The 14,364-nt window shown below is 42.8% G+C and overlaps 1 protein-coding gene across 1 annotated transcript; it reads right to left on the bottom strand.

The window, feature by feature from the left end:
• Nucleotides 1–13,050: 13,050 nt before the first annotated feature.
• On the bottom strand, nt 13,051–13,983 carry LOC137153314 (olfactory receptor 5V1-like). Its single transcript, XM_067548503.1, has one exon. It carries the CDS (start codon nt 13,981–13,983, stop codon nt 13,051–13,053), a length of 933 nt encoding a protein of 310 aa, XP_067404604.1.
• Nucleotides 13,984–14,364: the final 381 nt, after the last annotated feature.

Genomic DNA, 14,364 nt, shown 5'->3' with positions numbered 1-14,364 from the left:
TTGTCAAGCTGGGCCTTAAAAACCTCTGAGGATGGAGATTCCACCACCTCCCTAGGTAAAGCATGTCACTTCACCCAGAATTCCCCACCAGAAATTTTAGGCACATGATCATCCTCTCTCCTCTCTTTACATTCATAGTGAGAACATTTTATTCCATAATTTCTTCAGGGCTACTTTCATGGTTTGCATGGGAGAGATGGGACTACTCTCAAGTTAGAAATACTCACAGGAATAAAGTTTTTCATTAAGCTATTTGCAGAAGAATATTGCAAATATTCACAGGAATTTTTTCATGGGACTATTCGCTTGAGTAAGGAAAACTCAGGTGAATAACAGTTTGCCTGGGATATGCATCAGGGCATGTTTCCTAAATGTGCCTCTATCCTTTTTTGGTAGGACCACCTCCAAATCCCTGCCCACCTGATAACTCCTCATGATGAGGTTGACCTGGCACCTGAGCTGATGACCTGGTAGATTCTAAACATGGTTTGTGCCTGCATGTTTGCCTGGGATTCTCAAGGAGCCTAATGGGGTTAGGAACCCAGCTCCCACTGGTGTTGGGTAGAAACAAGGCTCCTGACTCTTTTTGCCCCTTTGAAAAGCCCAACCTCAGTTTTGAAAAGTGACAAGTGATTTTGGATGCTCTCCTGGAGCCACCTTCAAGAGGCCCGATCTATAGAAAGTCCTGAGCACCTCACCACTCTCAGGCTCAGGCCACTTTTGGGGTGTCTCACTGTGGGCTCCCCATAAATGCGGTACCCAGGCTCACTAGCTGCTTCTGAAAACCCAGGCCGATGGCAGCTAACATTGTGTCACTGCTGGCCAAGGTGCAGGCTGGCCAGTCCTTCTCCTCCTGCAGCTGATCTGCCACCCTGATTTAATGCAATGCACCAAGCATCCCTTAAATTAGCTGGTGTAGCTAATTTGTCCCATCTTCCTCCCTCCAGCAATCTGTACTAGGATATTGAATAGAGGTTAGGCCTATGCACTGATCTGTCTGTAGGTCCTCTGACATTTCCCCCCCACCCCCGCCTCAGTCATCGTGGAATAGCTGCCCTAGTTTTCCCAGAAAACACGGTCATAAACACAGTGGTGATGGCTGAAATATGGATGCAGAGAGGTTATGGTGACCGTACAATGGACGGCGTTCCAGAGTTGGAGGGGAGCTTCACTAATTAAACGCATGACTATTTAATTAGTGTTAACTGTGATGCCACTTTAGAGTGGGATTTTCCAAGTGGCATAAGGGAATTAAGCAACTGACATTAAAAAAATAATGGGAGGTGGACACTGAACTCCCTCAAGCCCCTTGGAAAAGCCTAGTTTTATTAATTTTCTTTCCATTATGAATGAGTGTGAGACCTGACAATTCATCTCACATCAGAGCTGGTCCAAACTTCACTCTGTATTGCTGCTGCCAAACTAATTTGCTTTCTCCAGAGCCTCAGAGACTGTGCCTTTAACTTTGCAGTCAGCTTGAAACTGGGATCATCGGATTGGAAAAGTGATCCGTATCTATTTACCTTAGGTATATCTAAGGTGCCCATCACCTTGGTATCTAAGCATCTGGATAGCTACCTGATCTAGTGTCCAGATGGACTTTTATTATCATAATGTTATTGATCTGTAATTTGTATTGATTTATCCCTTCCAAACGAAGCTCTGCTAATTAGCTACCAACTAAAGGAAGTTAAGGTTAATGGGTCCCACGGGGCATTATTAAAAAGTCTTTGCAATAATCACGAAAAAGAGTTTCAACTTCACACGGGTTGCAGAGGGGATCATTAAAATTCAGTGGTTTCTAATGGTGTAGCAACGTTACGCTGGCAACGCTACACTCAGGACGAATTTGGCCCATTGCACCAAATGCCTTTGTGCTTACAGACTTCTCAGTAGTGATTAAGGCTAAAACGAACTTGGTGTTAAATTATAGCAACTCAGTGAGACCTTGTGGGATTCAGCAAACGAGGAGCAAAACTTTCTGGGCCGGATTCTCAGCTGGTGTAAATTGACATCGCCACATGCAAGTCAGTGGAGCGCGGTTGATTTTCACCGGCTGCGGCTCTGGTTCCATGAATTGATGGATGACTTCATTCTCACAAGAGGAATATCCCCAGTGCACATCCCCACTGAGTCCCGAGTAGCAAGCCGTGGAAATGTCTTTGAGGCCAAGGCAATGCTTCCTCAGGAGAGACAAAACAGCTTTTAACGCCGAATTGCTTCAAGGGGGATCCAGCCAGTCCTGTGTAAACATCAGGGGGCCAGATTTGTTCTGGGAGTAATTGCATGGTAGGCAGTGGGATTACACCATGGGTAAGCATGGCCCATGTGCAGAACCATCAGAACAGGGCAGGGCAGCACAGCTCAGGGAATGGGACGCAGACTGTGCTTCAAGTCCACGTCACGTTGGTTAAAATCAGCCACCTGGGGTGCTAGTGACCAGTTCTGGGTGTTGAAAGGCAGCTTACAAAGCCCTTGGTCACATCAGTGAACAGTTACACACACGAACTGTCCCACTGAAGTCAAGGGAGCTATTAGTGACAGTAACTTTTCACCAGTACGTGTAAAGGATTCACATTCTGACCTTTACTAAGCACTCAAGCCTCTGGGAATTTAAAGGCCCAGTCTTCCTTCCTCACTCACATAAGGAAGCACCGTACTCTGTGATTAGTCCCACTGATTTCAATAGGTCTACTCATGAAGTAAAATATTAGTCCACTATTCAACATCTGGCTTGTCGGCCTTGTGTTAATTTAGATGGAATATATGGGCCAAAGATATTAACAGAACTCAATCACTGTCCAACATTAAACAGTGTTAAACGAGGTTCAGCGTTTGGTAGACAGAGACCTCAGCCTGCTTAGTACCATGGCAAACACACCATGAAAAATCCTTTTAACCCTTTATTAAAGATACAGAAAAGAAAGGAAAATGGTTAAAGCATTTGAAATGTAACGTATTAAGTCAGGCTTTCATTTTAGCAACATCCCTTGTTTCCTTTCCCTTTAGCTGGAGAGAGTTTTTAGAAGGCATAAAACCCTTGCTTGACAGTCTCTTACATGGTATCAAAGATGGTAAGAACTGTCCTTTGGGGGAAAAGAGAGGATGCTGTTGCTGTTAAAGTCTGAACCCATTTCGTCCCAGATGGAATCCACCTGGAGCCAGTAGAGGGGCAATGTCACTTGGATCCCTCTCTGACCCAGGCTAGTGAAGACATCTTTCAGGATCAGGATGAAGAAGGCCTGGGGTTCCGGGAGATGATGGGGGTAGCAGCCATGATGGTGAAGTCAATTTCTATCCAAAGTCTCTTCCCTTAAGGACTCCAAAAGGGAGTGGAGAGTAGAATAGCCACTCCCCTCATTATTTTGTCCACCAGTTAGGCCTAGTTTCCCTCACACCAGTGTTGGTTCACTGATTTCTGGTTCACTTTTCTTGTTTACTAGGCATGATCTTAACACAGTAATTGAATTAGGCCTTTTTGTTTAGACTAATTCAAGTCTTTCTGTCTCTGTTTTGTACCCTTCCCCCTCGACGTTTGTTGTTCTAGGTTATTGTGGCATCTTTCACTCACTTCCCACAGTTAAACTCATGATTAGGGTAAAATTGTAGGCCCAGTTCTCACAAGAGTCTGGCACCAGAATCTGGCTCCTGCTTTGTTGTCCTGTGCAGAATGGATTGTGGGATGGGAAATTGAGGTGTTCTTGTGGGCCATTTAGTTCCCAGTCGAGCTGAGTGACAATTATATGGATGAACAGTTTATTTGCTGGAAAATGTTGTGTTGGGTCAATCTAAACTATTTGTGAATTTGTGCTGAATTTGCCAAATAGTTTTGTGAACATAAGAATGGCCAGAATCAGTCAGATCAATGGTCTATCTAGCCCGGTATCCTGTCTTCCAACAGTGGCCAGTGCCAGGTGCTTTAAAGGGAATGAACAGAACAGGGCAATAATCAAGTGATCCATCCCCTATCGTCCAGTCCCAGCATCTGGCAGTCAGAGGCTTAGGGACACCCTTTGCTAATAGCCATTGATGGAGCTTATCTAATCCTTTTTGAACCCTGTTATACTTGTGGCCTTCACCACAACCCCGGCAACAAGTTCCATAGGTTGACTGTGCATTATATGAAGAGGTACTTCCTTTTGGTTTGTTTTAAACCTGCTGCTTATTAATTTCATTGTGTGACCCCTGGTTTGTGTGTCATGTGAAGAGGTAAATAACACTTCCTTACTCACTTTCTCCACAACATGCATGACTTTATAGACTTCTATCATATTCCCTCTCAGTCATCTTTTTTCCAAGCTGAAAAGTCCCAGTCTTTCTAATCTATTCCATATCCTTTGTGACCCATATGTGCCTAGGGTAGCCAACTGAAAATGCCACGGTCAGGGCAGGCTGCAAAAGGAGAACAGATTCTCCCAGCACTGGTGGGTGACACTGAAGTCAGACTTCCCAACCAGCCACAAACAGTGCTTCTGATTCCCCACACAGGTTATCAAGAAGCCAAAATAAAATACACACAGCCCCCTTTACTGCATTTCAGTCTCTGGTTTCCAATCAGCCACTAGGTCCAGTAAAGAGACAAGTCTATGCTCTTTATCAAAAAGGTTTTTCCTGACCCCAAAGGGTCAGCCACAGCACCAGATCAATATAAGTTGAGATCTTACCCAAAATACCACGCTGCCAGCCAATCCTTTAGTAACTAAAACTAAAGGTTTATTACAAAAAGGAAAGAGTCAAACTATAAGAGAAATGTTAAAGGATTAAAGCAATCAGACACATACAATTGGTTTTAAAGTCTATATATACCAGGTTTCTAATAGAATTGTGGAGTTTGCAAGCTTGTATAATCCCTCTGGTGTACATCCAGTACCTGGATGGGTCTCAGTCCTTTGTTTCACAGCTTTAGTTCAGTTGTAGAGGAGTTGATCCAGAGGTAGGCTGAAGACTGAAGACAAAATGGATGTGGTGCGGCTGCCTTTTATGTCCTTTGGCCTTTGCCATGCTGCTTGTGGAAATTTACAGGGAAAAATGAGTCCAGGGTCACATGAGTGACTGGTGACTCATCAGGTGTATCCCTGGCTTCTCCCCTTGCCCCATTGTACCTGTGAGTTTCCTTAATGGGCCATTAAGCAGGCTAGTGCTGCAGCCATCCTGTCTGGGGTGTCGCCCAGAAACACAGTACAAATTGAAACACAGATACATCAAACATATCCATAACTTCCATTACACACAAGACATATGAACATAAACATGATCATCTTACTTAGTGCATTACAGCACTGGTCCTAGTACAGATCCCTGGGGGACACCACTATTTACCTCTCTCCATTCTGAAAAATGACCATTTATTCCTACCCTTTGTTTCCTGGCTTTTAACCAGTTATTGATCCATGAAAGGACCTTCTCTCTTATTCCATGACTGCTCAGTTTGCTTAAGAGCCTTTGGTGAGGGATCTTGTCAAAGGCTTTTGGGAAGTCCAAATATACTATAGCCACTGGATCACCCTTGTCCATCTGTTTGTTGACCCTCTCAAAGAATTCAAGTGGATTGGTGACACATGATTTCACTTTACAAAAGCCATGTTGACTCTTCCCCAACAAATCATGTTCATCTATGTGTTTGATAATTATGTGCTTTACTGTAGTTTCAACCAGTTGGCCTGGTTCTGAAGTTAGGCTTATTGGCCTGTAATTGCCAGGATCACCCCTGGAGCCCTTTTTGAAAAATTGGCATCACATTAGCTATCCTCCAGTCATCTGAAGCCCAAAGGAGTTAGGCACTCAAATCACAGGAAACTGGGAGTAGGGCACCTATTTGCCCTAGGGGCCTTGGAAAATTTTACCCCAAACACTTATCTCTGCAGACCCAAGGAGTCATTTACACCCCTGATTCTACTGTCACTGACTGTAAAGCTGGTGCAATTCCATTGGTGTCTCTGGATCTGCTCTTGATACAACAATGTATTTGATAGCCATTGACTGCACCAGAGTCACTCTTGATTTACAATGGAGTGAGTTGAGAATCAACCCAATTGGCTCCAGTGGGGTTACTCCTGATTTACATTTCACTGGGAGAGGCCCCTTCAACATTCAAAGTGAAATTCTAAATCAATTTCTATAAACCATAGCAAATGTCTATATGTAAACACTTGTATTTTGGGCTAAGAGTGGTTTATTATAGTTTATTTTAAGTGAATTATGAACAGGTTTAAGATACTCCAGCATAAACTATACACATTCTTGCACTGGTTTAACTAAAAGGCTATATTTAAACTGGTGCAAGTTTATGTGTAGACAAGACTTAAGAAAAGAATCAGGCCTACGGCTTTAGTGGCTTTCCTACTGATTTACATTGGAATGAGTGAGAGAAAACTAAGCTTCATTGATCCAACTGAGTTACTACTAATTTAAGCAGGGGTGAGTGACAGGAGAATCAGCCCATTAATTCCAGGGGAGTTATTTCTAATTTACACCAGTGAGATGGGAATCAGGCTTATTGACTTGAATGAGATACTCCTGATTTACACAGGATTGAATGAGAGGAGAATAAGGCCCATTGACTTCAATAGAGTTAATTCAGATTTACACAGGGGTAAATGAGAGGCTTTCTCCACCGGCTCCTCCCATCTCACCATGACCATCTTGTTCCACGGCTCTACCTGTGCCATGTACCTGCAGCCCAAGTCCAGCCACGAAGGCAATGTGGTTTATACAGTCTTCACCCTCACCTTAAACCCCTTGGTCTACAGCCTGAGGAACAAGGATGTGAAGGAGGCTCTGAGGAGATTGAGAAGGAGGAAAATATTTTCATAAACAATGGGACTGTGTTGGGTTCAGGGTGTCCCGTGGGAGTCAGTTTACTATGAATAAAGAACCATAGCCAAACTTCATTGAATCTCACAGACTGTACTCAGAGGTTTCAGTGCAATTGGTTGTATTAACTGACGGTTAAGGAATTTGGGCCAGACTTTTGAAAAATATTTGGGCACTTAGTGAGATTTTGAAAAGCAGCTGGTGTCTAACACAAATGAACTTCAGTGGGTGTTACGTACTAAGCGCTAGGTTCACAAAGAGTCTTAGTCTCCTACCAGCCACCTGAATCACCTGAATCCCAGAACCAGGACCCACTGGGATTCACAAAACCACAGTTCATCCACTCCCGAATCTTAAAGGCATTTAAATTCGGTCCTAGATGTTTGCAGTAAAAGTTCCCAAGCCGCCTATATTTCTGCAGTTGAGCATGCACACTGCAGACTCACTGTAGGTGAGGCACATAAGGCCCAGAGCACTGCATCACTGGGGAGAGGACAAGAACTCCTCCAGCTAATTACAAAGGAAGCCTGAACACCAAACTCAACTTGTCCCTTTGTGAATCTAGCCCCAATGGGAGTTAGGTGCCTAAAAGCCTCAAGCGTCTGGGCCTTAGTCCCTCTGAGTGCTTCCCACAAAATGATCGCTGCTGATTATTCCCAAAAAATATCTTCTGTACCCCTCTGTGTATTAGGGCAGACCCAAGGCAAGATACTACGGCCAGAAGGGACCATTTACAGGCTGCAGAAGGATTTATTTCCCCAAGGTATGTCGCTACACAGAGCCTATTTATTGGAAGTTTCACCAGAAGATGACAATTTACCCATTAATCCTTACAGAATTTCTATTCACAGTTTTTATTTTATGGCTAATTTTACTATGTACATGCCTTTAAACAGTTTTTAAATTATTATTTAAATATCAACTTTTTCTTTACAGACCCAAAAGTGAGGAGATCTCATTGATACTGGCACGTTGTTTATTTTAATCGAGTACACACTGTATTTCCATGTATTTACCCAAGGCAAGAAACTAAGGCCAGAAGGGACCATTGTGATAATCTAGTCTGACCTCCTGCACAACACAGGCCAGAGAACTCCCCCAAAATAGAGCAGATCTTTTAGGGGGAAAAATCCAGTCTTGATTTAAAGATTGCCAATGATGGAGAATCCACCCCCACCCCGGGCAAATTCTTCCATGGTTAGTTACCCTCACGGTTAAACATTTACACCTTATTTTCCAGTCTGAATTTGTTCACTTTGAACTTCCAGCCATTGGATCATGTCGTACCGTTGTCTGCCAGATTGTAGAGCCCGTTATCAAATATATTTTCAAAGAATATATCTGAGATTTTCAGTGCTGCCTAGGGGATTTGAATGCCAAGTTTTATTGACTATGGTGTGATGGATTTGGAGCTGCCTGTAATGATTTATGAATATCGTGTCTTGACTAGGTTCTTACATTTACTCCATGACTACACTGAGTTAATTCACTAGCAGGATTGTCCGGAAGTGCATCCAAGAAGAGGGATGGAAGTGGATCCTGATATACATCCCCCAGCAGACTTTTAGAAAATGCAAGAGCCATTCTCTGTGAAGCGCTGGCTCACCTACACTCTTGGGCCTACCAGACCAGATTCCCCATGAGTGACTCAGTCCCAGGTGGGAGAGGGATCAAAAGAATTGGGAGAGTCTAAAGAGACACACACTCCCCCAAGGAGAAGCAGAGAGGCCAGTGCTTGCTATGAGTCTATGAAACATTAATATGGCCCCCTGGTGCATATGTGTTATGACATAGACTTTAATTACACGTTCACTTTTTATTTTTTCAATCTCCATGTTTTACTGTAGGGTTTTCAGTTGGTTTTTTTTTTTTTTTTTTTTTGCATTTGTAATTTCCTAGGTTTCATAAAAAGCAAATTAAAACAAAAAAGAAAAGAAAGAAAAATAAAACAAGAATTGGATCATGTGGCACCATTGTGACTAGCACATGGTTCATCAGTAAGGTTACAACCTTCAGAATTAAAGCACAGACATCCATTATGGCAGTTAACACACTACGTGGTAGCAGTAGTAGGTTGTCATCCTATATGTGAGCCAGCCGCTAGAGGGAAATGAGCCATGCATCTTGCCAATGGGTATCACAGCTCTTTGCTGACAACAGAGGCAGGGCAAGATTCAGAAATCCTGCCTCTGTTTTCCCCAAGCCTGGTCCCTATAGCTCCTGTCCCCCCACAAGCATGAGCCCTTCTGTCCCAGCCATTACAGCCTATCCTTGACCCAGTTCCAATCCGTTTCTTCTGCCTTTAGCACCTGGACATAGTCCCAATCATCCCCCTTGGCTCTATGTTCCAGTCCAAATCCGCCACCTTGTCTTATTCTGCCTGCACCTCATCCCAGTCTCCCACCCAGCCCCATATAGCGGCGATCCCAGTCCCGGTCACACATCCCTGCATACCCCAAACTTTCTCTGACTCTCATCCCATTGACGTCAGTGTAATTACTTCTGATGTACATGAGGGTGAGTGAGTAGAGAAGTGGCTGGTTCATTTAATAAAGTTACTCCTGATTTACGCTGGGGTGAGTGAGATCAGATTCAATTCCAGATCTGCAGCAACACTGTACAGCACCTGGCACAATGGAGGCCCTAATCTCTGATTGAGGACTCTGAAGCCACTGCACTAGATAAATTAATAATAAGAGTGTCATTCACCTGTGCTCAGAGAGACAGCAAAATTCATACCTATCAATCTGCCACCAAATTCCAGTTTCACTGCTGTGAATCCAGATTCAATACACTTAGATGAGAGGTGCTTCTGCAGATGTACACTGGTGTAACTGAGAGCAGGATTTAGTCCCTTCTGACGCAGCCAATGCTCGAGCCATAGCTGTCTAATGACGATGTGTCAGAGGGTTAGCCTTACAGTCCTGCATGTGTAGTTACAAGAAGAAATTTTCATGGCGTGGGATTCAACCTGCAGGGCAGAAGATATGCAAGTTTAGAGTTCCTGGGGGACAGATCCTAAGCTGACATAAACTGACATAGTTCTATAGCCAGGGTCCAGCCCATTGATTTTCATGTCACTCAGTGATTTACATCAAAGAGGGATCTGGCCCTCTTGCCTCCAATGGAGCTAAGCTGAGGATCTGGCCCATTGTCTTCAATGAGCTATGCAGATTTACACCACCTAGGAGTCACGCCTACTGAGTTCAATACAGCCATATCAATTTAAAGCAGCTGGACGCACAGTCCAATAGTTGATTCTAGACATGTCTGTATTGCTTCAATTCATTCTCCTAAAGAGCCCAACGTGCCTTGGGGATCAGGTCCCTGAAGCCATGACTAGATGGAATTGAAAGATACCTGGTCAATTATCACCAGGAAGAAAAAAAAGCCCTTTGTTTCAGAGGAAGAGTAGAAACTTCCTGGCTTTGATTAGCCACACTAACAATTCTCTCTCTATTTAAAAGAGTCTTTAGATGGGTGCATTGTTACATCAAGTTGCAAATCTTTAAAAGTCTGGCATGAAACTACTATTTTTCCAAAATTAAGTGGAAATATATTGGAGGCAGGAGCAAATTACCTAGAACCGCAGTGAAAGAAAGCATAATGATAGAAATAATCAAACAGGTTGCCCCGGGGTTGGATTGGGGAGACGGAACCCTTTATTGCCTGCTCATTCCACCTCAACATTGCGAATGAGCAACAAGGGGGTTACTTTACAATTCTTTTATCCATACCAGTATGTAAATGTATACATTTCCAGCAACTCCCCATAGACCCATATTTGGTTACATCAACACCTATAAAATGAATATTAACAACTACATAATTAATATAATTATACCCGCCCCTGTTTGTTGTTTACAGGATGACCATACAGAGGTCAGGCACATCATCTTAAAGCCTATACATTTTACACTAACATTCTTTGAAGTAAAGGCATGCTGGGGGAAGAAGGAAGATATTGCTTTTTTCCCACCAAGGCCTTACTTAGAAGTAGAGATAATTATTTTATTAGCCTCATTCCCAGCACAGATGGCCAGGAAGGGAGGCAAAGAAGAAAAAGATAACAGACTAACTAAAATTCACACCAATTAACAGAAACAAGGTTTGCCCTTGCCTTGACCCCATTCCCTGTAATTTAGGCCTCACCACTTGTCCAGCTTTTAACTCTTTATTCTCCTACACATATTGAAAATATCTTTGACTATTTGCAAAGAGGAATAATTGGGAGAATAGGATCTATCCTATTCTATCCGACACCACACATATTTTTCTGCTTAAACAGAGAGATAGAGGAGGGGAGAGAGAGATAAAATATATATTTATGAGATAGGTAGATAGATAGATAGATACTTTGTGCTGGATGATAATAATGATATAATTTAAATAATATATTATTTATTTCCCCCTTATTTTAAATTATTCTGTTTTTGTAACCTTTGTACCTGTAGTACGATAGCTGGTCAGTTATTCTGGGAAGTAATATTCCTAATATTTTTCTAGATAAATTTTCAGTAACCATTCAAAGATTATAATGGTCCCCTCTGCCCTTAATAACACTCTGTCTATTGAGAGATTTTCAAAAGTACATGTAGACTTCTCGATGGGAGTCAGGAACCCAGCTACCATTTACGCCTTTGAATAGCTTCCTGTAAACGATCTATCTCACCCCCTTTCCGAATTCAGCCAGCTGTCTTGTCTATTTTTTCATCTAGGCACTTTTTGAAAACAAAGCAGCACATGCAATGCAGAGTATCAACCTCAGTGAGTTGAGCCCAGGTGAATAGTGCTGGATTGACATACCTGAAGGGAGAATCCCTTATTTAACCAATAACCACACTAGCAAGATAAGAAATGTCAGTGTTTGTTTTCTCTATTTTATACATACATACGTACATGTAAACTCCAAACAGCTTATCTTCTGGTTGTCGCAACAGGTACATTGTTGAAACGAGTGTTCCGTCACACACATAGTATCTCACAACCATGCAACACAAATACACACAAAAAGATACTCAAACACCCTGCAAATAAAGTGTTTCCTACTTTCTGTCAAAAGCAAGTTCTTCTTATATGCATCTACACAGCCACACAACATAAACACAGACACAGCTTCCAAACACTTTTCCTGCCAGTGGTTGTCATAAGGAAATCATAGCATCATATAAGTGTAGGACTGGAAGGAACCTCTATAGGTCCTTCCTCCCTTCCTCCCGTCTCTTCTCGCCCCCCTCTACAAACAACAAACCAGAAAACACTTAAGCATATGCCTAACTTTAAGCCCATAAATGTTCCCATTGAAGTTACTGGGACTATCCAGGTCCTTAAAGTTAAGTATATGCTTCAGTGTTTTGCTGGATCATGTCCAGAGAGAGAGAGAGAGATGTTTGTTTAGAAAGATAAATAGACAGAGCAGCAAGATGGGTAAGGTAATATATTTTATTGAGCCAATTTCTGTTGGTGAAAGAGAGTTTTAGCTATACAGAGCTTTTTCACATGTGTGGAAAAAATAGATACTCATTCTCTAAGCCGTGGTCTACACTTACCTGGAGATTTGGTGGCAGTCAAGAGAAGTTATGCAAGCTATTGCACTGCGCAGACGGGAACTGTGTTCCCATCAATGCAGCGCTACGCCACTTGAGGGGGTGGTTTACTAGCATCGACTTCCTGATCAACTGAGCACTGATTGCTCAATCGATCCAGAAAGATCGATCTGACGGCGGCAACTTTGCCACCATCATTATAGACATACCCTTAGATATTTACTCATCAACCTTCCTGCCCAGGTTTCCATCCGATGCCAGTTTTGGTGGTTGTTATTATTTCCGTATATGGACACAAGTCCAATAGCGGAAAAGAACATTTTTAGTTGTCATCTAAATTTTCAACAAAAACAATTTTCCTTTTAATCAAAAACTTGAATAATTTCAGTTTTCTGGAAAAAAAAAAAGACATTTGTTTTTGAGAAAAGCAAACACATTGTGTGAGAAATGGCTGGTGGTGGGTTTGTTTCTTTGTTTGTTTGAAACTGCAATTTTCCATTGAAAAAAGTTATGATGGAAAATTTTTGACCTCCCTATCCAAAATGTCTAGCAAATAGGAAGTACAACCAGAGGAATGATCCAACTACTAGTCAAAGTGATAGATGACATCAGAAGCTGGACCTTAATGTATTTCATTGCGGAGGAGAAAGAATTGAGCTGGAGATATTTACAATAAATCCATGTGCTTTATTCAACAGAACCTGCTTTTCCTCATCGTTCTCCAGAAGGCGCCTTTCACCTCCTTGTTCCTCAAGCTATAGATGACGGGGTTTAGCATGGGCGTGAGGACCGTGTAGGACAGAGAGAGAAACTTGTCTGTGGTTGGCGAGAAGGATGAATTGGGCTTCAGATACATAATGCCAGCAGAGCCATAGAAGAGTATCACCACCAAGAGGTGAGAGGAGCAGGTGGAGAAGGACTTTTGCCTGCCCTCCCCTGAATGCATCCTCAGGATGGTGGAGATTATGCAGATGTAGGACATAAGGATCAGCATGAAGGGGAAAGTGGCAAAGAGCAGAGCCATCATGAAGACGGCCATTTCTTTACTGGAGATGTCCCCGCAGGCCAGCTTTAGCAGTGGAGGGATGTCACAGAAGAAATGGTTAATATCATGGGATTGGCAGAAAGGGAGGGTGAACACCATGCTGGTGTGACCGAAGGACATGAGGAGACCACTGAGCCACGATCCGGCAGCCAGCCCTGAGGAAATCTTCCTATTCATAAGGACTAAGTAATGCAGGGGCTTGCATATTGCCACGTAGCGATCGTAGGCCATGGACAACAGGAGAAGACACTCTGACCCACCAAGGAAAAAGGTGAAAAAGGTTTGCACAGCACAGCCAATGAAAGAGATGGTTTTATCCCCAGAAAGCAGATTCTCAAGCATCTTAGGGACATTGACTGAGGTGTAGCAGATCTCCAGGAAGGACAGGTTCCTGAGGAAGAAGTACATGGGGGTGTGAAGGGCCGGGTCAGTCAATGTGAGAAGAATGATGAGAAGGTTTCCAACCAGGGTTACCATGTAGGTGAACAGAAGCACTGAAAAAAATACATGCTGAAGTCCAGGAACGTCAGAAAAACCCAGGAGAATGAATCCAGTGATTGTTGTGCTGTTTCTTCCCATTTTTTTCTGGGATATTCTTCATCCTGAAGAAGAAAGGAAACAATAATGTGTCACAGAATACTGTCCCACTCCCTCCATCATCAGCAGTCATATGATTTCTTCAGACAACCTTAGTCTTCCTGTGAATTTTAGGAAGCTAAGAAATTTGCACAATTTGCTGCAACCTCTGTCTCTAATTCACCATTGCTTTGAGCAGTCCTATGCATTAATTCTTAGAATCCAAAGGAATATCTAATAAGGTTTCAATTATTGGGTATTCTGTACTGGATTCTACAGCAGCTCACCAGCAATGCCGTGATGTATGTTTTATGTGGCTTTTATTATTACTTCTTTACTCCTTCCCCCCAGCTTTTTGTCTAAAACTATCATGAGGTCCAGCAG

The sequence above is a fragment of the Emydura macquarii genome, unplaced genomic scaffold, assembly GCF_026122565.2.
Source record: "Emydura macquarii macquarii isolate MOO-44397 ecotype Brisbane River unplaced genomic scaffold, CSIRO-AGI_Emac_v2 contig_227, whole genome shotgun sequence".
NCBI lineage: Eukaryota > Metazoa > Chordata > Testudines > Chelidae > Emydura > Emydura macquarii.
Note: the sequence above shows the minus strand (reverse complement) of the source record. Positions and strands in the feature narration are given on the sequence as shown.